The sequence below is a fragment of the Sminthopsis crassicaudata genome, chromosome 3 (genome assembly GCF_048593235.1).
Source record: "Sminthopsis crassicaudata isolate SCR6 chromosome 3, ASM4859323v1, whole genome shotgun sequence".
In the NCBI taxonomy this organism is placed as follows: domain Eukaryota; kingdom Metazoa; phylum Chordata; class Mammalia; order Dasyuromorphia; family Dasyuridae; genus Sminthopsis; species Sminthopsis crassicaudata.
Window position 1 is genome coordinate 615,176,220 of NC_133619.1, and position 20,335 is coordinate 615,196,554.

General features: G+C 43.7%; 2 protein-coding genes across 3 annotated transcripts in view; one reads left to right on the plus strand and one right to left on the minus strand.

The window, feature by feature from the left end:
* The window catches only part of LOC141564084 (protein-arginine deiminase type-1-like), a 386,771-nt gene that overhangs the window by 288,442 nt on the left and 77,994 nt on the right, over positions 1-20,335 (minus strand). The gene's annotated exons all lie outside the window — the stretch shown is intronic.
* ATP13A2 (ATPase cation transporting 13A2) overlaps positions 17,949-20,335 on the plus strand; it is a 39,582-nt gene continuing 37,195 nt past the window's right edge. The window contains exon 1 of one of the 2 annotated variants that reach the window (XM_074306104.1): positions 17,949-18,143. In XM_074306104.1, coding sequence (XP_074162205.1) covers positions 18,109-18,143 — 35 coding nt within the window. In that variant the 5' untranslated portion in view covers positions 17,949-18,108. The remainder of the gene's footprint in view (positions 18,144-20,335) is intronic. The other variant, XM_074306103.1, reaches the window with a different exon arrangement.

Genomic DNA, 20,335 nt, shown 5'->3' on the forward strand with positions numbered 1-20,335 from the left:
TTATCCCAGGACAAGGAAGGGATTCTGGGAAAAAGATTAGAAGCTAAGGGCTTAGTCCTGGCTCAGTAGCTACAATCTCTCTGCCTCAAGATTCCTCATCTATAAAATGGGCATATTTGTTGTTCTCATGAAAGCAAAGGCCTGGCTTATTAATGCCAGTTTCTACAAGTTCTACAACATTCTGCATTCAGGATAGTAAATAACAGGACACAAAATTGACATCATTGCCTCCAGAGAACTGGAAATGAATGCCCCGCAAGGCAAAAAAGTGCATGGTAGGTCCGAGCGTATGGCAGTGTGTGGCCAGTGAGGAGCATGAAGAAGAAAGGGATGTAAAAGACGTGGTCCGGGAATTGTGTGATAGGAAGGGAAGATGAGCCTCTGAGGAAAGACGGGTGCACGGCCATCGGTACCAGGGATATCCAGAACAATCTAGGAAGGTCTCCAGCACGTGGGGCGGGCCCCTGGGGAGCTTGGGCTGGGCCCGAGTCAAACTTGGCTGGGGTGGGGAGTCAGAGTGAAGGCCTAGTTCCCTGGATTACTGGAGGGAGGAGGGGGAATCAAATGGGTCACGGTGTAGGATGTAGGACCCAAAAGGAGCTTGGGAGCTTTCTTATACATCCCCACCCTGCCCCTAACTCGTAGACGAAGTCACGGAGACCTGGCACATAACCAAGAAAGCCACCAGGATCAGGCCCTGTTCCACCAACCCCAAATCCGGTTCTTTCCAGCTCAAGACACCTGCTAGCCATGTTTACCTCAATTTTCTCATCTGTAAAGGGGGATAATTATAGTAGCACCTACCTCCCAAGGTGATTGTGTGGCTCAAAGGAGATTAAAGCACTTAGCCCAGTGCCTGGCACATAATAGCTCAAATATATATAGTGTGTACTATCTCCAATAGTTTGTAGACCTTACTGTGCTTAAATAAATGTCTTATGAGCCTCCTTCGCAGTTCATCTAGAAATACTAAGATATCATCTCTCTAGTCTTAAAAACCCTAATTTCCAGATTTACCCCTGGTCAAGTCAAAGTACCTTTGTTTGGTGGAGTCCCTGCCTTCCCCAGGCCTGTGACCTTTTTTTTTCCCCTGAGGCTGGGGTTAAGTGACTTGCCCAGCGTCACACAGCCAGGAAGTGTTAAGTGATTTGAACTCCTGAATTCAAGGCTGGGGCTCTATCCACTGCGCCCCCTAGCTGCCCCCTCAGAAAGGTTTTAAGATGGGATCTGGAGAAGGGAGGTTCCTTTAATTACTCAGAGAACACTAGGGGCAGGGTCTAGAAAGGTATTCTCAAATATAACTCAAAGTGCATTCTAACATAGAGACATTCTCCTAGTTCAAGATTTCTACAAATTTTATTTTTAATCATGTTGGCGGGGGGGGGGGGGACAAGGGTAAGGGGGGGAGTGGGGGAGGCTAACTGATTTTGTCCAGCCACCCTGAAAGGTAGGGAACTCTCCCTCACTGGAACTGTCCCAACAGAAGCCCAATAGCTGACCACCTGTCTGGCACCCTTTCACTCTAATTCTGGAGTTTGTGTCTAGTTAATTAAATACTTTGGTTGCAGGAGATTGCTAATGAGGGCAGAGCCATGGAGATAATCTAGAGAAGTTTGATAAATTACTCTAAGAAGGTAATTGTGGAATATTTACTTGAATGTACAAAAGAAAGCACTTAAATTCTAGCTCCAGGCCCAGACTCAGGAAGCCTCATATTCTGAAGTTCAGATCTAGCTCAGACACTTCCTAGCTGTGTGACCCTGATGCGGTTCTAGTGGTAGAGAATTGAGCTGTGAGAATCCCCTCTGGTCGGCGCACAGGTCCAACGTGAAAGAACGAACCCGAAAAGTCAGAATGGCAAAAGGGATTTTTCTTGGCACTGAGAAGGAAGACAGACTAGGGCTTCCATTGAACGAGATTCCTTCAAAGTTGTCAATGCCCCCAGGCCTAGATTTCTAGTTGAAAAGAAAATTCTTATCTTGGAGTTTCAAGCCACTTAGTAGGAATATCAGGCCCAAATCTCCAACTGAATGAAATCATTTTGGAGGCTTTTTCCCAGAGTCTGGAATTTCCTGGAGAGACCCGGCCACCCCCAAAAAAATCGGTGGCGGTTGATTTGACCAAGATCTCCAATTGAATGGTGCTGCTTAACTTGGGAAAGGCTTGTCTGAGAATTATGCCTTTTCCCGGACTTTTTGGAGTCTGAAATCCCGAATCTAGTTTCGGTTCCACTCCCTTCAACCCTAAGCAAGCCACTTAACTCTGGGTGCCTGTTTCCTCATCTATCAAATGAGCTGGAGAAGGAAATGGCCAATCTCTCCTATATTTCTGCCAAGAAAACCTCAAATGAGGTCACAGTCGTATTTGACTGAAAAACAACTTATGGCTCAACCACATTGAGGTAGAGCTGTGCAAAATCCCCAAGTTCAAATCCAGCCCCAGACAATTACTAGCTATATGTCCCTGGGCAGGTCACTTATTTCTGCCTCAGTTTGCTCACATGTAAAATAGCATCCTCACATCCATTTCTGGATCAAATGAGACATTTGTAAAGGGCTTAGCATAGTGGCTGGGGCAAGGTTCCTTCTTGGCTTCCTTATCACACCCTGGGAATGGAAAACAAAAATAGTCTCCTCCATAAGATGCTTCATTTCTATGCATAGAAGAATTGTAAATGTTTAACCTGCATCCAATTACTTGCTGTCTAGGGGATGGGATGGAGAAAGGGAGGGAGAAGAATTTGGAACACAAGGTTTTGTGAATGTTGAAAAAGCTAATATTTTTTAAATGCTTGATTTCTGATAGGGAAGACAGCATACAACCCCTTTACACCCCCTTCAAGAATGACAGAATTGGTTTGATGTAGTTCATGGTTCAAGGCTGAAGAGGCTGAACAGGGGAGGGGAAGAAAGGGGAAGAGAGGAGCCAGACAGAAGGGCAGGGAAACATGTCTTTGGTCATTTCCTGAAAGTTCTTCTCCTAAGAGGCTGTTATTGGCAGGTGAAAGGGGATTTTCCAGGTTGGAGGCTTCTTATTGGTAAGACTCAGGAGGAAGAGTCCTGTAGTGGGGAGGGAAGCCTCACACGAGCTTTTCCTGAAATCACATTGTATTCTGATGTACCAGATGGTCAGAAATGGAGAACGAACTCCTCTGTGTCTGCATCCTCGAATCAGACAGAAAGCCAGAGGGAACCCAGTCTGTGACTAGTGCCCATCTCAAGCCTGACAGGACTGGTGGGGAGAGCCAGCTGGGGCCTTCCTGGCAGGGTTCCAAGAACGAGCCAATGTCATTGTCACGCGGAGTGCCAGAGGAGGACATTTATGGAGATATTGCCACAAACAAGCAACATCTGGCTGTTAGAGGAAGGCTTCCCTAGATCAGGAATTCTGGGTGGCTGACTTCCTATCCTCATAGATCTGTTGAGTATATTTCACTTGTGAGACATGTTAGAATGATGTCAGAGCTGGGGTTGGGGAAGGCTTAGAACCCAGGAGGCCAGAGCTGGGAGGGCCTTAGAACCCAGGAGGTCAGAGCTGGGAAGGCCCTTAGAACCCAGGAGGTCAGAGCTGGGAGGAACCTTAGAACCCGGGAGGTCGGAGCTGAGAGGGACCTTAGAACCCGGATGTCAGAGCTGGGGGGCCCTTAGAACTCAGGATGTCAGAGCTGGGAGGACCCTTAGAACCCAGGAGGTCAGAGCTGGAGGGCCCTTAGAACTCAGGATGTCAGAGCTGGGAGGACCCCTAGGATACATTGTTACAGGAGCCACCTGCTAGTGGCTGTTGGGTGTTATGGGAGCCACTTACTAGTGGCTGCTGGGGACTTACTTCTGACCATTAGAATAGATCTCTTCATGTGAGAGGATGATAACTATACAAGGAGACTGAAAAGCAGTTTCATTCTCTGACCTCTCTTCTCTTCCCTCTTGCCTTCAATTTATTTCATTCCCAGTTCACAAATTGGAAGGCATTTATACTGTATGAGCTATCTCTAGCTTGTAGAGAGACCTCTAAATAAAAGCATTCCCCACTTATTCTCAAGCTAAATAATTCAAGAAAACCAGACCATAATTTCCCTCAAAGAACAAAAATAGCCAAACCACACTTGGGGAGCCACTTCCCTAAAGAAACGGTTCTTGGATAGAGAAAGTCATTTCATCTGGAACCTTAGCCCTTCAAGTTGCCCAGGTGTTCCCTTAACTTCCAAAAACAGAAGCAGCCAGTTGGTGCCATATTTCAGAGTGTTCTGCCTGACTTGGTCTTCCTGATCCAAGTTCAATTCTAGTGTCAGATATTTACTAGCTATGTGACCTTGGGCAAATCACTTTACCCATTGGAACTATGTCCAAAGAACTATAAAACTGTGCATATTCTTTGATCCAGTGGTCTCACTACTGGATCTGTATCCCAAAGAGATAATAAAGAAAAAAGGACCCAAGTGTACAAAAATGTTTGTAGCAGCCATTTTTGGAGTTAAGAAATCATTTAGCGAATGGTTGAATAAGTTATGGAATACGAATGTAATGGAATATTGTTGTTCTATAAGAAATGATCAGCAGGATGATTTCATAAAAGCCAGGAAAAACTTATATGAACTGATACTGAATGAAGTGAGCAGAATCAAGAGAATATTGTACACAGCAATAGCAAGATTATGTGATGATCAACTCTTCTTAGCACTACAGTCATCCAAGACAGTTCCAATAGACTTGGGAGGGAAAATGCCATCCACATCCAGAGAGAGAACTATAGAATCTGAATATGGATTGAAACATAGTATTTTCACCTTCGTTTGTTTGCTTTTTCTTTCTTGTGTTTTTTTTTCTTTTGGTCTGATTTTTGTTGCACAATATGATAAACATGGAAATGTGTTTAAAAGGATTGTTCATGTTGCAGAGGGAGGAAGGGAGAGAGGGAGAAAAAATTGGAACACAAAATCTTACAACGATGAATGTGGAAAATTATATGTATATTTGGGGAAATAAAATGCTATTAAGAAAAAAAAGAAATACACATAATTAAACATTTTATATCTGAAAAAAACCCATGAAACCAAATTATTTAACCCTGTTTGCCTCAGCTTCTTCATTATAAAATGGGTGTAAAAATGATTGTTTTAAGGTTTAGCACTAAATGATGGGATTGAGGAGAGAAATTGGCACCAAATGTTGGAGTTTAGTCATATGAAGAATTCACAATGGCTATTCTCTGTGGCAAAAAGTAAGTTTATTTATGAGAAGAGGTTACAGACAAAATGAGATATGATATATATTAGGAATGGTAAATTTGAAATAGATTTGTGTAACGTGCTCTCCTGGCAGTTACAATTACTAGTCTGTCCTAGACCCACCAGAGTACCTTTGACCACTGTCCTTTGCAGTGTGAGCTCTACCCGGCTCGCCTCCTCTGAGGCCTTCTAAGGTCTCTGGCCACAATCTCTTGAATCTATAGCTTAATAACTGGTAGCGCGCTCAAGAACAACCACGTGTAATCCTAAAAGCCTTTATTATACCTACTCACATAATGCCCTAACTGATGCCCTGACTTGTTGGTTCCCGAGTGAACACCTGGTCAGAAGACCCATGTGTTCACTACCAAAACCCTTACCTCTTTTGGCTACCCATCTTGGCTTGGCCACCCAGGCTAGGGAGCCAGGGTGAAGAACGCCAGATTAAAGAGAACCGCCTGCTGCCTGCAGTGGGCTTACATAGGGCCTGTGAGGTCACACATACAGCCAATCAGGGAGAGAGTCACCCATTACGAAGCTATCTCAATATGGCCAGGATCCCGCCCAAGGGCAGTCCTAATATCTACAGAAATTACTTCCAGGCCTCAATCTCCTGATGCACTGTGTCCGCCCATTTAAAGGGCCCTTACAATTCCCTTTCTCTTGTTTTGCGGGAACCGCACATCTCACCAAGCTAAACTTTTAGCACCAGCTATAGTTCACTTGATCCATGAGATGACAGAGTGTTATGCCCAAGGAGGTACAAAGCAGCAGATCAGTAAACAGAAGTATGACAATAAGAACCAGGCTCAACAGTGGCCCAAGTGTTCAACCCATTCATCAAAGTCATACTCGAGATAATAGGCCAAAGAGGTTGGATGCCAATGAGGTAGGATGTCAACACTGAGGTGGGAAGTCAACAAGGTAAAACATCACAATTCTAGTTAACAAATATCAGTAGGTAGGTTGTCACAATTCTAGTTACATTTATCACAGTTCTAGACCAATTCTAGTTTCTTACAATTTTCTGTTGCACTTTTCACACTCCTAGAACAATTCTAGCTTATCACAATTCTCAATTGCACTTGTCACAATCCTAGAACAATTCTAGTTTATTACAATTCTCAATTGCACTTTTCACAATTCTAGAACAATTCTAGCTTATCACAATTCTCTATTGCACTTTTCACAATCCTAGAGCAATTCTAGTTTCTCACAATTCTCTATTACACTTTTCACAATTCTAGAGCAATTCTAGCTTATCACAATTCTCTATTGCACTTTTCACAATTCTAGAACAATTCTAGTTTCACAGGTGCACATAAGCAAAGTCATGTCCAGTAACATTGTCTCAATAACATTGGCCCAAGAAGGTGAGGCAGAGGGAAGAAGAATTGGAAAATTCCCCAAAGGCTGATTTAAAATCAAACCTGAGCTTTGCACATAAAAAGAACTAAACTTCTCAATGGAATAGTAATCAATAAATTCCTTAAAACAACAATGCACAAGGTAAACCAACAAAACGCTAAGAAGAATTTCTACAACTTTAGTCCATGTGGTTCGTTTATTTCCTTCCTTAGTTTCAGCCACTGGTTTGAACTCTTCCTGTTCTATCTGTAGTAACCTAGCTTTTTCTTCTTTCTCTATCTCCATCTGTAGTTTAACCTGCAATTCCAGCAACTCTTTCTGTGGCATTTTATACTCTCTACTGTCATACAATCGCATTAGCTCTAGGTTGCTCCCTCTCGGAGCTATATCAAATAGGTGTGGGGATAGCCTTCTGGGAGCTTGATTACAAGCTTCCTGCTGTTCTTCAGTGGTGATCTTTGTTAAAAGATCTTCCATCTGGCTCTTTAACCTCTTGATATAAGCATTATGTTCAGCTGTGTCCTTGAGTCTGATCCCAGATTTACCTGGATCCATGTTACTTCTCTGTCTTCCCTCTTAAGTGGCGTTTCTACCGGATCTTTCAGAATCTTAATTCTGAATATTAAATATTTTCAAAACCTGATAATTTCTGATGCCCCACGTTGGGCGCCATTTGTAACGTGCTCTCCTGGCAGTTACAATTACTAGTCTGTCCTAGACCCACCAGAGTACCTTTGACCACTGTCCTTTGCAGTGTGAGCTCTACCCGGCTCGCCTCCTCTGAGGCCTTCTAAGGTCTCTGGCCACAATCTCTTGAATCTATAGCTTAATAACTGGTAGCGCGCTCAAGAACAACCACGTGTAATCTTAAAAGCCTTTATTATACCTACTCACATAATGCCCTAACTGATGCCCTGACTTGTTGGTTCCCGAGTGAACACCTGGTCAGAAGACCCATGTGTTCACTACCAAAACCCTTACCTCTTTTGGCTACCCATCTTGGCTTGGCCACCCAGGCTAGGGAGTCAGGGTGAAGAACGCCAGATTAAAGAGAACTGCCTGCTGCCTGCAGTGGGCTTACATAGGGCCTGTGAGGTCACACACACAGCCAATCAGGGAGAGAGTCACCCATTACGAAGCTATCTCATTATGGCCAGGATCCCGCCCAAGGGCAGTCCTAATATCTAAAGAAATTACTTCCAGGCCTCAATCTCCTAATGCACTGTGTCCGCCCATTTAAAGGGCCCTTACAGATTTGGGAGAGCAAAAAGGTTACCAAGGAAAGAAATTTGGAAGAATCCATTAAAGGAATATGTCATGCTAGAAACTGGAAATTGAGTGCATGCCCATCAATTGGAGAATGGCTGAGTAAGTTGTAGTATATGAATGTGATGGAATAGAAATGACCAACAGGATGATTTCAGAGAGGCCTGGAGAGACTTACAGGAACTGATGCTGAGGGAAATGAGCAGATGCAGGAGATCATTATACACTTCAACAACAATATTGTATGAGGATGTATTCTGATGGAAGTGTATGTCTTCGACAAAGAGAAGATCTAATCCAGTTCCAATTGATCAATAATGGACAGAATCAACTACACCCAGAGAAGGAACACTGGGAAATGAGTGTGGACAACATCTTTCTGTTATGGTTTGTTTGCATTTTTGTTTTTCTTCCCAGGTTATTTTTACCTTCTTTCTAAATCCGATTTTTCTTGTGTACCAAGACAACTGTATAAATATGTATACATATATTGTTTTTAACATATACTTTAATATATTTAACATGTATGGGACTACCTGCCATCTAGAGGAGGGAGTGGATGGAAGGAGGGGAAAAGTTAGAACAGAAGTTTTTGCAAGGGTCAATGTTGAAAAATTATCCATGCATATGTTTTGTCGATAGAAAGCTATAATAAAAAAATGAAGAAAAAAAAAAAAAGGAATATGCCATGAGGTGGGAGTATTCCATTGACTGGCAGGCTGAAACCATAGAAGGATTTAGCACCCTAGAAGAGTTGGTGGAGAAAGACACCATGGAGCATCTCTACAGTGAGCTTAACCCAAAAGGAAGTCATCAAAGATGACAAATTTATAGAGTTTGACATAGCTTGGCTTTCTGACTGGATTCAGTTAGATGGGAGTTACCCAAGACCTCCACAGGGGGTGGAACTGTAACATGGAGTTGACCCTCATCAGTGCCCTTCTCTGCTTATCTCAGGGTATAATTTTATCATACTAAAGGCTGTCTCTGCCAAATCTGCCTATTTACTCAGAACCTCATCAATAATATCTACCTCCCAAGTTGATTGTGAGGATCAAATGGGATAATAACTGTAAAGTATTTAGCACAATGCCTGGCATATAGTAGGTGGTATATAAATGTTTAGCTATTATTACTTAAAAGATAAGACAGTTATTCACGTACTGGTCCTCTTATAGCCTTTAAAACTAAAAGACTTGCTGGAAATTCTGGAGGAGGAAAATTATAGGATGATCAATTTGAAAGGAAAGTGACCTTAAAAGCCATCATTTTGTAGATGAGAATAACAAAAACAAATGAAGCCCAGGGAGATTGAGTGAAATTGCCTCAAATCCCTCAAGTTACCAAATCAGAGGCAAAGTTTGAAACCAGTTCTTCTGGTTTTTGAGCCCAGTACTATGCTCTATTACTCTATTACACTATGCTGTCTCTATAAGGATTTATTAAGCACCACTGATAGCAAAGGCACTGTGACACACATGGTTCTGGAAATGCAAAGTCAAAATTTAAATTGACCCTTCCCTCAAGGAACTCACTGTCTACTAAGGAGAAATCACATGAACACAGTTAAGTAAATAAAAACAAGCAAAATTCTAAAATAACTTTTAGAAAAGAGAAGATACTGATTGGGGGGAGAGAGAAGGAGCAAAGTGGGGGGGGAAGGGGACAGGGAAAGGGAGAGGGAGAGAGAGAGAAGCATCATATAAGGGAGAAGCACCTGAACTGGGCAGCAAAGGTTAGCATGAGGTTATCAATTTATTTCTTCTCACAAGGGGAGGAGAGCAGATACCAGCAGGAAATAGTCACCAGGCTGGGCCTCCATTGCTTGCAATATGCAACACGCAGGAGGTGAAGGACAGAGGGGACTTTCACATACAGATTAAAGACCCAGAGTCCCTCAGGGCTCAAACTTCTAAGAAATTTGTCCACTGGAACATGACAAAAACCAGTCATTTTCTACAGCTAGGGACCTAAGTAGATAAAGACTCTAGCCCAGGAATCAGGAGACCTGAGTTCAAAGATGACCTCAGATATTTACTAGCTATGTGACCTTGAACAAATTACTTCATCCTATTTTGCTTCAGTTTCCTCATCTGTAAAATAAGCTGGAGGAAGAAATGGCAAACCACTCCAGTACCATTGCCAAAACAAATGAGGTCATGGAAAGTCAGACATGACAAGAACTAATAAATAGTGAGGAATGGGGGGGTGGCAAATAGATAGGGAACTTATCTCTAACTGTGCTATTTGGCTACAGGCTTGAGGGAAAGAAAAGGATAATGGGCAGCCTTTGGGCCATATCTAGGGGAATGGGCTATTCAAGTCAAACCAATTTTCACTGATTCAAATGTCTTGAAGGAAGCCATGAATTCTAATGCTGTGACCTTTGGGAGCCTGGTTACCCTCACCATAGAGCATTAGCAATAATTATGATGAGAGATAGATAAGGGGGAACCCCCTTTTGGTTGGCACAAAGATAATCCCATTATGGTGCAATGTCCCCTATAAATGAATTTACAGGCCCGAAAACCTAGATTGATAAAAAGGTTTATTGTAGGAATTTGGAAATAAAGTTAAAGGTAGAAAGGTGGTCGCTGGGCGGGCAGGAACCCACATGGCCGGAAGGATACCATGTTTTGGGAGAAGGGCTCCTGCAAAGAGAGAGCTCCAACTTGGCTCTTTTACACCTAAAAGGGGGCTTGTGGGTGAAGTCCCAAACTCCTGGTGGGCTTTCAGATAAGAAAGAAACTGTTTGTGGGGTTTGGGGAAACATGAGCAGATAGTGGGGACTGGGAAGACCCAAGCCAGCTCAGATCCCGTGGGGGCTGGGTCCGGATATCATTGGAATTCAAAAGGATGCTTCTTGATCAGGATTTGTGAATCAAAGTTCAGCCATGGGGGTTGGGAAATCAGAAAGGAAATCTTAAAGGGACCTCAACCTCCATCAATTGGACATCAATTGGACAGGGTAGCCTGTTCTAGACAAGGGAGGGGATGAAGATGGCCTGACACGGACACCCCAACCTTGCAGATTCTATTGCATTAGGAACATTTTGTTGTATTTGTTGTCTATGCCGGGTGACTCTGTTATATATCCCCATCATTTGCATCTGAATGTTGCAATTGGTTGGCGTTTATATATAATGTATACAAATCCACGTGATACATTTTTGTGTTTAGAAGGTGTCTTACCGGTATTATATATGCTGTTTTTTATTTGTTTTTTCCACTCCAAAGAATTGTAACATTTATTATTTAACTCGTGCCCTGCTTTTGAATGTCAGCACTGCTGTTGAGTAGTTACACAATAAGCCTTTGCAACAGATTTTTGTAACAGCATCAGAGTACATATTTACTATATTATATATGCTTTTCTGCCCATGATGGTTCTGATATTTTGTATCTCATTGAGTGTTACTCTCTTGTATCTCTTTGTGGGTGATGTGGCTCTTTCTGAAGTTATATCTGTGCCGGGTCTGGGAGCAAGATCTTTGTGTTGTAGAGAAATCGACAAGCATTTATTAAGCACCTCCTGTGTTTCAGGAACTATATTATACTAGAGCTAGGGAAACAAAGAAAGGCAAAAGACATTCCCTGACCTCAAGAAGCTCACAGTCTAATAAAGGAGACAACACGAAAACAACCATGTACAAACAAGATCATAAATTGGAGTTTATCAAGAAAAGTGATGTGATTTAGGTACCAAATCATTAGATTGATGTTCAGACACCAAATGTTGGGGTTTGGTCATGGGAAGAATTCAGAATGGCCCTTCTCTTTGGCAAAAGGCAGGTTTATTTAGGAGAGGCTACAGACAAAATAGCAATAACAATACAACACAAATACAATAGACACCAGGAGTGGTAAATATGAAGTAGAGTTGGGAAAGCATATAGATAAGAAAGGGGTTTTGACAATTAACAATGGAAAAGACAAGTTCCCTAGTGGGACTCACAATAAACCGGGAGAAAACACCCCATGTAGCTGAAGTTTTTCTTTAGCTGACAGCCAAATCCATAGAGGTGTTTAGCACCCTAAAAGTGTTCATTAGTTTTAAGAAGGAGAAAGACACCATGAGATATGATGGAGTGAGAGGAGAGATATCATGTGGCATGGGAGAGGGATGAAGGGAAAATCACCATGACTCAAAGAGCTGTGGGATTCAGCAAAGATGGTGTGCATCATGGACAAATTTTTTTAAATTTAATTTAATTTATTTTTTTTTAATTTTTACAAAAATTTTATGCATAGGTAATTTTCCAGCATTGACAATTGCAAAACTTTTGTTCCAACTTTTCCCTTCCTTCCCCCCCTCCTCCTCCCCCAGATGGCAGGTTGACCAATACATGTTAAATATGTTAAAGTATAAGTTAAATACAATATATGTATACATGTCCAAACACTTATTTTGCTGTACAGAAAGAATCGGACTTTGAAACGTGTACAATTAGCCTGTGAAGGAAATAAAAAATGTAGGCAGACAAAAATAAAGGGATTGGGAATTCTTTGTAGTGGTTCATAGACATTTCCCAGAGTTCTTTTACTGGGTGTAGCTGATTCAGTCATAGACAAATTTATAGAGGAAATTTAACCTCAAGGGTTTGACATAACTTGGATTTCTGACTGGACATAATAAGATGGGGCTGTGAGATTGAACTGATAGCCATCATTGCTCTTCCCTACTTGCCTCAGGGGGCAATATTTCAGTCTTTTTCTGCCAACCCCTCACCTAGTTTCTCAAGACCTCATCAGGAGGAAGGCACTAGAATTGAAGGGGAGAATAGGGAAGGGCTTATTGCTGAAGGGGATATTTTAGCTGACATTTAGCACAGAGCTTTCCACATAGAAGCTTAATAATTATTGACTTGAATACTGTTTGGTGTTTATTTGTAATGCACACAAATACTGACTTGAAGGAAGCCAAGAAAGTCAAGACTTGGAGGTGAGGAAGGAGAGCATTCCAGGTAAAGGAGACATCCAGAGAAAACAAGTTAAAAGTTGGAGAACATTGTGTGAGGAATTTTGGGAGGCAGTATTACTGGATCACAGAGTATGTTAGGAGGAGGAAGGTGTAAGATTAGCAAGGTAGAAAGGACCTAGGATAACGAACTTTTTTTTTTTTTTTCCTGAGGCTAGGGTTAAGTGACTTGCCCAGGGTCACACAGCTAGGAATTGTTAAGTGTCTGAGACCAGATTTGAACTCCCATCTTCCTGAATTCAAGGCTGGTGCTCTATCGACTGCGCCCCCTAGCTGCCCTGGATAACAAATTTTAAAAGACAAAGGGAAAATGCTATATTTGAGATGATAAGGATCCGATGCAGTGCTAGTGGGAGGGAAGAGGTCAAGAATTGAAGTGGGGAATCTACTGCAGGCCCAAATCGGAAGAATTCAGAAACCTGAAAAGTCTGAGAGGCAGAAAAGGGAAGTTTATTGTTCACTAAGAAGCTCTCTTAGTGGGCAAAATTTCTAGTAAGGAATTCGGCAAAGGTGTGTTAACAGACCCCTGATTATATGGGCAAATGTTGGCCTGGGGCTGGGAGCTGTCTGGGCTAATCAATAAAGGACTATCAGACAGAAATCTCCAATGGAATAAAATCACTTAACTGGGAGTTTGAAGGCCTCTTCCCAGAGTCTGGAAATTCCCTGAAGGGGATCTGGGCCACCCCCAAAAGATCTCAGTTTCAATAAAGGGTGATTTGACCAAAATCTCCAATTCAATGAAGCTGCTTAACTTGGGAAGGTACACTTTTCCCAGGGTTTGGAAGTATGGGGGGAGAGGGGGCATGCCCTAAAGGTTACATCATTTTTCCCAAAAAGATCTCAGTTTACATCAGATCCACTTTGGAATTTAATAGAAGGTGGTTGATATGGCTAGACTTATATTTTAGGAAAAGCATTTTGGCAATTGTATAGAAAATGGGTTACAGAGGGGAGATACTTGTGTTAGGTGGATCTATCTAACAGGAAATAGTCCAGGTATAAGGAGGTGAGAGCCACCCAAATGGTAGCAGTGACAGGAGAAAAAGGGGAGTATTTGAAAATACTTGAAAAAGTCAAATTCACAGGACTTAGATGGGGGAGAAGGGGAAAGGGAAGAGTCAAGGATGGGGACCAGGCTATGAGCCTGAATGATTGAGTCCTTGACAAGAACAGGGAAGTGAAAATAGTATGCTTCAATCTGCATTCTGACTCCATAGTTCTTACAACTGAAATGAATGGCATTTTCTATCATGAGTCTTTTAGAATTGTCTTAGATCACTTTGTGGCTGAGAAAAGCTAAATCTGCCTAAACTAATCATTGTATAATGTGGTGAGGGAGGTGAAACTGTGTCTCCTTTAATCTGTAAAATAATTACTCTGGAAGCTGTGTCCCCTTTAATCTGTAAAGAAGGGAGATTCGGAGGCTCAGGCCCTCCTAGGAAAACATATCTCCCCAGACAAGTTAAGAGGAAATCTCAGGCAAATCTGCTGCCCCTCCCCCTCGTTGATCTTTTTGGGTAGCGGAATCTTCAGGAATATCATTCAACTGGAGATCTTGAAATCACCCCACATTGATCTTTTGGGGGTGCAGACTCTTCAGGAAAACCCAAATTCTTTCAAGCCTTCAAAGTGATTTTCATTCAATTGGATCTGGGCCTGGTATTGATAAGTATGTAGGCCTGGGGGCATTGGTTTTCTTTTCAACTTGAAATCTGAGCCCCAGATTTCTATAAAGGATGATTCTGAACTCATTTTTTTTGCAGCAGTCTGAAGTAATATGCTTGGCACAGCTCCCTACCAGGACTTCTGCCCTCTGGGAAGAGAACTTTTCTCAGTGCTAACCTCTATTTCTCTGCCAGGATTTCTCTGCTAGGATCTCTATTTCCCTATCAGGATTTTGCCACTGAGAAAGTCTGCCTTCCTAGTGTGTGGACTGAGTTGGGTGCAAGATTCCCTTCCCAATCCAATTAACTAATCAGAGACATCATCAGGTATGAAGAGAAAACATTTATTTAATCCCTGCAGGGAGAGGTCCAGATACAAACCTGGGAGTCATCCCACCCCCCATCATGTACCTGGAACCTGACCTGCTTCTGGCTTGTCCAGCGTTTAAAAGGCAAAGGACTCAAACCTTCTCATTGGATAGACTAAAAGGACATAACCATCTTTAACCAATGATCACTAATGCTGGCTGCCTCCCATAGGTCATGTTACTTCCTGCAACTTCCTGTATCTCAGGTTCAAAATTCATTCCTCCAGAGTAAATGACCTCCCCAAGATCTCAGTTACAGAAACAGAGAATATGTGACTCAATACTGAGAAATATTTCATCCAATCAGTCTCATTCCCTAGCAAAGCTGACTTTTCAGTGTCAATAAAACTTCTTTTTTGCTACTAATATTTCCGGTCCGTGAATTCTTTCGTGTTGGACCTGCGTGGACCAAAAGGGGGATTCCCACAACTCTGCACTGCCACTAGAACAGCATTAATTGTTACTGTGTACGATATTCTTCTGGTTCTCAGTAAATTTAAATGTTTAGTATGCAAGGAACATTAAAGGAGGAGGGGAACTGTTTCCTTTACTGAAGCTGTGTTCCCTTTAAGATTATCACTCTGAAATCGTGTCCCCTTTTCTGATCTCAGAGATCAGGATCTCCCAGGCTCCAGAGAATCTAGTCGAGACAGAACCCATCCTCCCAGGATAAGAGAAGCAATACTATTCCTAGACAAATCAACTCCCATAGAAAGCCTAAATTCTATTTAATTGAGAAATCCTGATCTGATCAACTCAGGGTGTCCCAGCCCCCACCAAGATGCACATATAAGAGCTTCCCTCAACGAAGCTCTTTGCAGAAGGCCTAAAGGAGCTGGCTTAGCTGCTAGGACTCTGCCCGCTGATTCTCAGTGTAAAACTCCATTTCCCAATAGGACTCTGCCACTACAGAAGTCAGTCTCTTAGCAAACTGATCTCTCTCCAACAATAAACCTTCATTTTGCAAATAATAATTCTGGAATAAGTGAATTCTTTCACTTCTAAACCTACTGCTGATTGAAGGGAATATTTTAACAACTCTCTTATTGCCACTAACCTCATCACCACCAGGAATTGAGGGCATTAATACCTCATCAACATGACTGTTAAACCAATTAAAAAGTTTATTTTATTAATGGAAATCCAAGCAATGTGTCAAGAAAACCTTGACATTCTTATGTGGGGGATATAAAAAACAAAAGCATTTATCTTGTCAGTTAAATTAACCTCTGTAACTTAATTTCAAGTGTTAAAAGAGTAAAATTTAATAAACCTGAAAAATGTCAGCACAATTTCATAGTGCAAAGTAATAATGTAGATTTCTCCAATAACATTTGCAAGATGTTTACCCAATTTAAAATTGTATTCCTCTGTGACTTTTTGAAGTCTTCACTTGACTCTAGTAAAAGCTATTGTTGGAAACTTTCCTTGTAAACCAGCATCTCTGCCAGAAACATTCATGTGAACAAGGTGAGTTACAAGCTTTTCTCCTCTGATCTAATCATAAACCACAAAGCAACATCTTTAGACCTGAGGTTCCATTCAAATGCATCTCTCCGCTCTTGTACAAAAAAAACTGAAGAATAAATGTCCACAGCTTTGGTTTAAAAAAAGAAAAGAATGAAAAAGGAAGGAAGGAAGGAAGGAAGGAAGGAAGGAAGGGTTGAGAGTAAGGTCTGTGAGAAATGGATGGATATTTGTTTGGTTTCCACAGTTGTGTAAGTTGAATTGGAGAAATGTTGAGGGTGAAGATTATTTCCCCCAGAAGAATGTAAGAATGTCCTGGGGCAGGGACTGGGCCTATGGTCTGAGATTTGAAAAGAATCTTTTGCTCTTTGCTCCTAGCTTCCCAATGTCACCTTCCCCATCTAGAATGGAAACTCCTTGGGGGCAGGAAATGGGAAGAGTGGGACATATCTTGCCCTGTTCAAGCATTTAGTAGTCTCAGACTTTCCTACCTCACATTTTTTAAAACCCCAGTCAGTGGGGAAAGGGCCCGGGGGTTGGGGAGGGGAGCTCGAGCTGAGGCATTAAAAAGGGACTGCCCTTTGCTTGGTTGTGGCTCTTTCTCTAAAACCATTTGTGCAGCAGAGATTATGCACCCTTTCTCTTGAGAAAGTACATTTTCCCCTGCACTCATCCCCAGTCTCCCGATTGGGTTAGTGGTCACTACCATCCCGCACAGGATGTTTCCCTGACACCCCTGCCATGCCTGGCACACAACAGATACTTGTTGACTACCTGACTTATAGTTGAAGGATCCTAGATTTGAAGTTGGAAGGGACCTGAGATTATCTAAGTCAACTCCTTCATTTTACCAAGGAGGAAACTAAAGAGAGCAGAAGTGAAGTTGGTCTCTGTTTCTCTCTGTGTGTGTCTGTTTCTCTGTGTGACTCTATCTCTGTGTGTGTGTGTTTCTCTCTCACACACACACACACAGCTACTAGAAGTGTGACAAAGTGAATAGAGCTCGGGTTGGGAATCTGTAAGGCCTGAGTTCAAATTCTGCCAGAGACAATTATTCTTTTTGCGATCTTGGACAAATCACTTCTCACAGTCTCAGTTACTTCCTTGGTTAAAGGGATGGGTGTGGGGGGGTGGAGTGTTGGAATTCCAGGATCTTTAAACTAATTTCCAGTTCTAAATCTACAGTCCTAAATTGTTCCAGTCCAGATTCTGGAAGAATCCAGCACTCTTTCCACGCATGTGTTGTCCGTGGTGTCAGGGGCGGCGCGCTGCACCTTTGTGTGCTTGCATTTTGTGCGTTGTGTCGGGACTGGTGCGTGTTGTGTCCGTGGGCTGCCCACTGTGTCACACGTGGTTTGGTTGGGTGTTGGAGTTCACCTCGGTGTGTGGCGCTCGCCTTTTGTGCGGTCTCTTCCCCCACGAGTGTTGGGTGGTGTCGCGCCGGTTGTCGGTGTTTTTGCTTAGGGTGTGACCCGAGTCTCAGCCATCACCTCCAGGCTCCGCCCTATGGCTGGAGGTGTGCGGGTGGATATCTTGGGCTTGCCACTCCCGGGCCGGCCCGAAGGCCGGGGCGGAACTACAACTCCCAGCAGCTCCCGCGGCCGCCCGCCGGGGAAGACGTGGAGGATCCCTGGGACCAGAGCGGACTATACTTCTGCGGCTTGGGCGCTGGGGCTGCAGATGCGGCGGCGGCGGCGGCGGCTGCAGAAGCCGGCTTAGCCTCGGCTACAGCATCGCCCCGAGCCTCCTGGCGGCTGCGGCTCCGGGGCGATGGGCTCCTGCTGGAGCCGGCGGGACTCGCGCAGGTGAGCAGGGGCGAGCCAGCCCTCCCCCCCTTTCCCCTTCCCGGAGGAGGGGGCTCAGTGCATCCTCTGACACCCCGGCGTGGAGGGACTCTTCGGGGAGGGGCCTAAAGAGGAGAGGACGAATGTCCTAGAAAGGCTGGGGATCTTTACGCGCTGGGCGAGGGGCCGAACCGGAGCCGTCCGGGGGGGCCGGCTCCTGCTTAGTCGGAACGTCCATCTTTGGGAGCCAAGATTTGAATTTGGGAGGGGGGCGGCCGCCTCGGGTCCCGGAGGAGGATCCCAAAGCACCTGGAGAAGGGAATGCCCGCTTGGCCCCATTCTCAGGGGAAGGAAGTTGGCTCTGGAAGAGCTGTCAGCGCGCATTTATTAATCCCTTAATATAAACACCAGAGGTACAAAGAGAGGGAAAAGACGTCCGGTTCTCGAGGAATTCAGTCAAATAGGAGACACAATACTCAAAACAGCTGCGCGACAAGCCTACGGACGATAATATTGGAGACGATCGATATCGTGTACCCTTGGCGTTATCTTGTCCCTTTCTCCAGCCTAAATCCTGTATACAGAGAGGAGCTAGATCACCCGGCTTCTGTGCACAAAGGGCAAGCCCTTTCTCTAAACCTTTCCCAAAGAATATGATTATTCTTTGGCCTGAAACGGCTTCCAAAGGGGTCGCGCACTGAAATCCAGGCTCCTCCGCCCCAGAAGCTTGTCCGCTTCCCCGCTCCCTTCACCCCAGGATCTCCCCCAGGGAGTCCACAGAGGCTTCGAGATGACAGATGGAGGAAACCCCAGTTCAGCCCTCCTAGTCAGGGGTGTGAATGCGCTCGATCGGAGAGCCCAGTTTAGGGTTATGTGCCCCCACGACCCCCTTTGAAGATCAGTCACCTTTTTCTTATTCATCCCTTCTAAGCCTTGTGGGCTGGGAGTGGCTGGTCAAGTAGTTCAAGAGGTCAGGCCCACTGGGCGGCTTTACTGGGGACCAGAGAAAGACCATTGTGTACATCCTTGGCAGGTTTCTTCTGTGAAGTCTCTGGGGCACAGAAAAAATGACTTCAAGACAGAGCCCACACCTTTCATCAGCTTCCTGTTCTAAAGTGAAGGGCTCTTCCTGTTTATTTCTCTGGGACTAGTTGAAATCCCACCTGTTCTGAGAAAATGGCCAATATCTGTTCTCTTTAATTATAAAGTGCCTATTTGTTGAGTGATTGAGAGCAGTTTGTTCAGAATTTCCTCATCACTTCTCCTGCTCATCTCAGGTACTAGACTGAGGTACTAGATTTTTCTCTTTACAGCTTGGAGAACTTTCCCTCAAAAAGGTCCATAGCAGTGTGTGTTTAGAGATCTTTCTTGTCAAAGGCCTAAGGCAAGGTTCAGAAATTTGCCCCATCTGCAGTTTCTGGGAGGCTGGACCCTGAGGCCTTGTATCTGGAGCCATTCCTCATTTTGGGTCAGTGCTCCCTAGGCCAAGGTGTGCTCTCCCATCCCATCAGGCCTTCCAAGGTAACCCCTTCCTGCTAGATGCAAGAGTATCCAGTCCTGAGTGGAAAGGGAAAGGGAAGAGTGTTTAGATCTAGGACTTGAGCCAATTCATCAAGAAAGGATAGGAAGGAGAGGAGGAAATGGAGAAGTTCCTGAATGGCTTTGACGCTGACATTTTGCCCTTTATAAGAGCCCCCATCTATAAAAGGAGATGAAAATAGCCACTGCAAATGCAGATGATAAGATAATGCTTATAACTGCCAGGGAAGTGTGAGTCATTATTTTTTGGCCAGGACCTGTGATTTCATTGGGGCAGGAAATTCCAGATCAGGAACCACTTTTACCCCAAGCCTGTTCTGCAGCTTATACCTTACCAAGTTGCTTAGATCTTAGAAGGATGGAGTCACTTGCCTAACCCTGGAGCTAGGAAGAAGATCATTCTCCTTAGGCTCACTGAAAGCATCCACAGCAGCAGCACATGGAACCCCTCATCTCAGCTCTTCTCCTGGGCTGGGGCCCCCAATTTTGAAAGTTCTTCCTTTAGGGGAGCTTGGAGATTGAGTATCTGGGATAGCGACATTGAGTAAAAACGTTGCTCCTATGTTTTTATGAATCGGTGTTCTAGCCTGGTGGTTGTGGTCAGCAGTTCGATCTGTGGTGATGGTATATTTCCAGGACCATTGGGTCAGAAATCTTTTAAATCTTTTAAAATC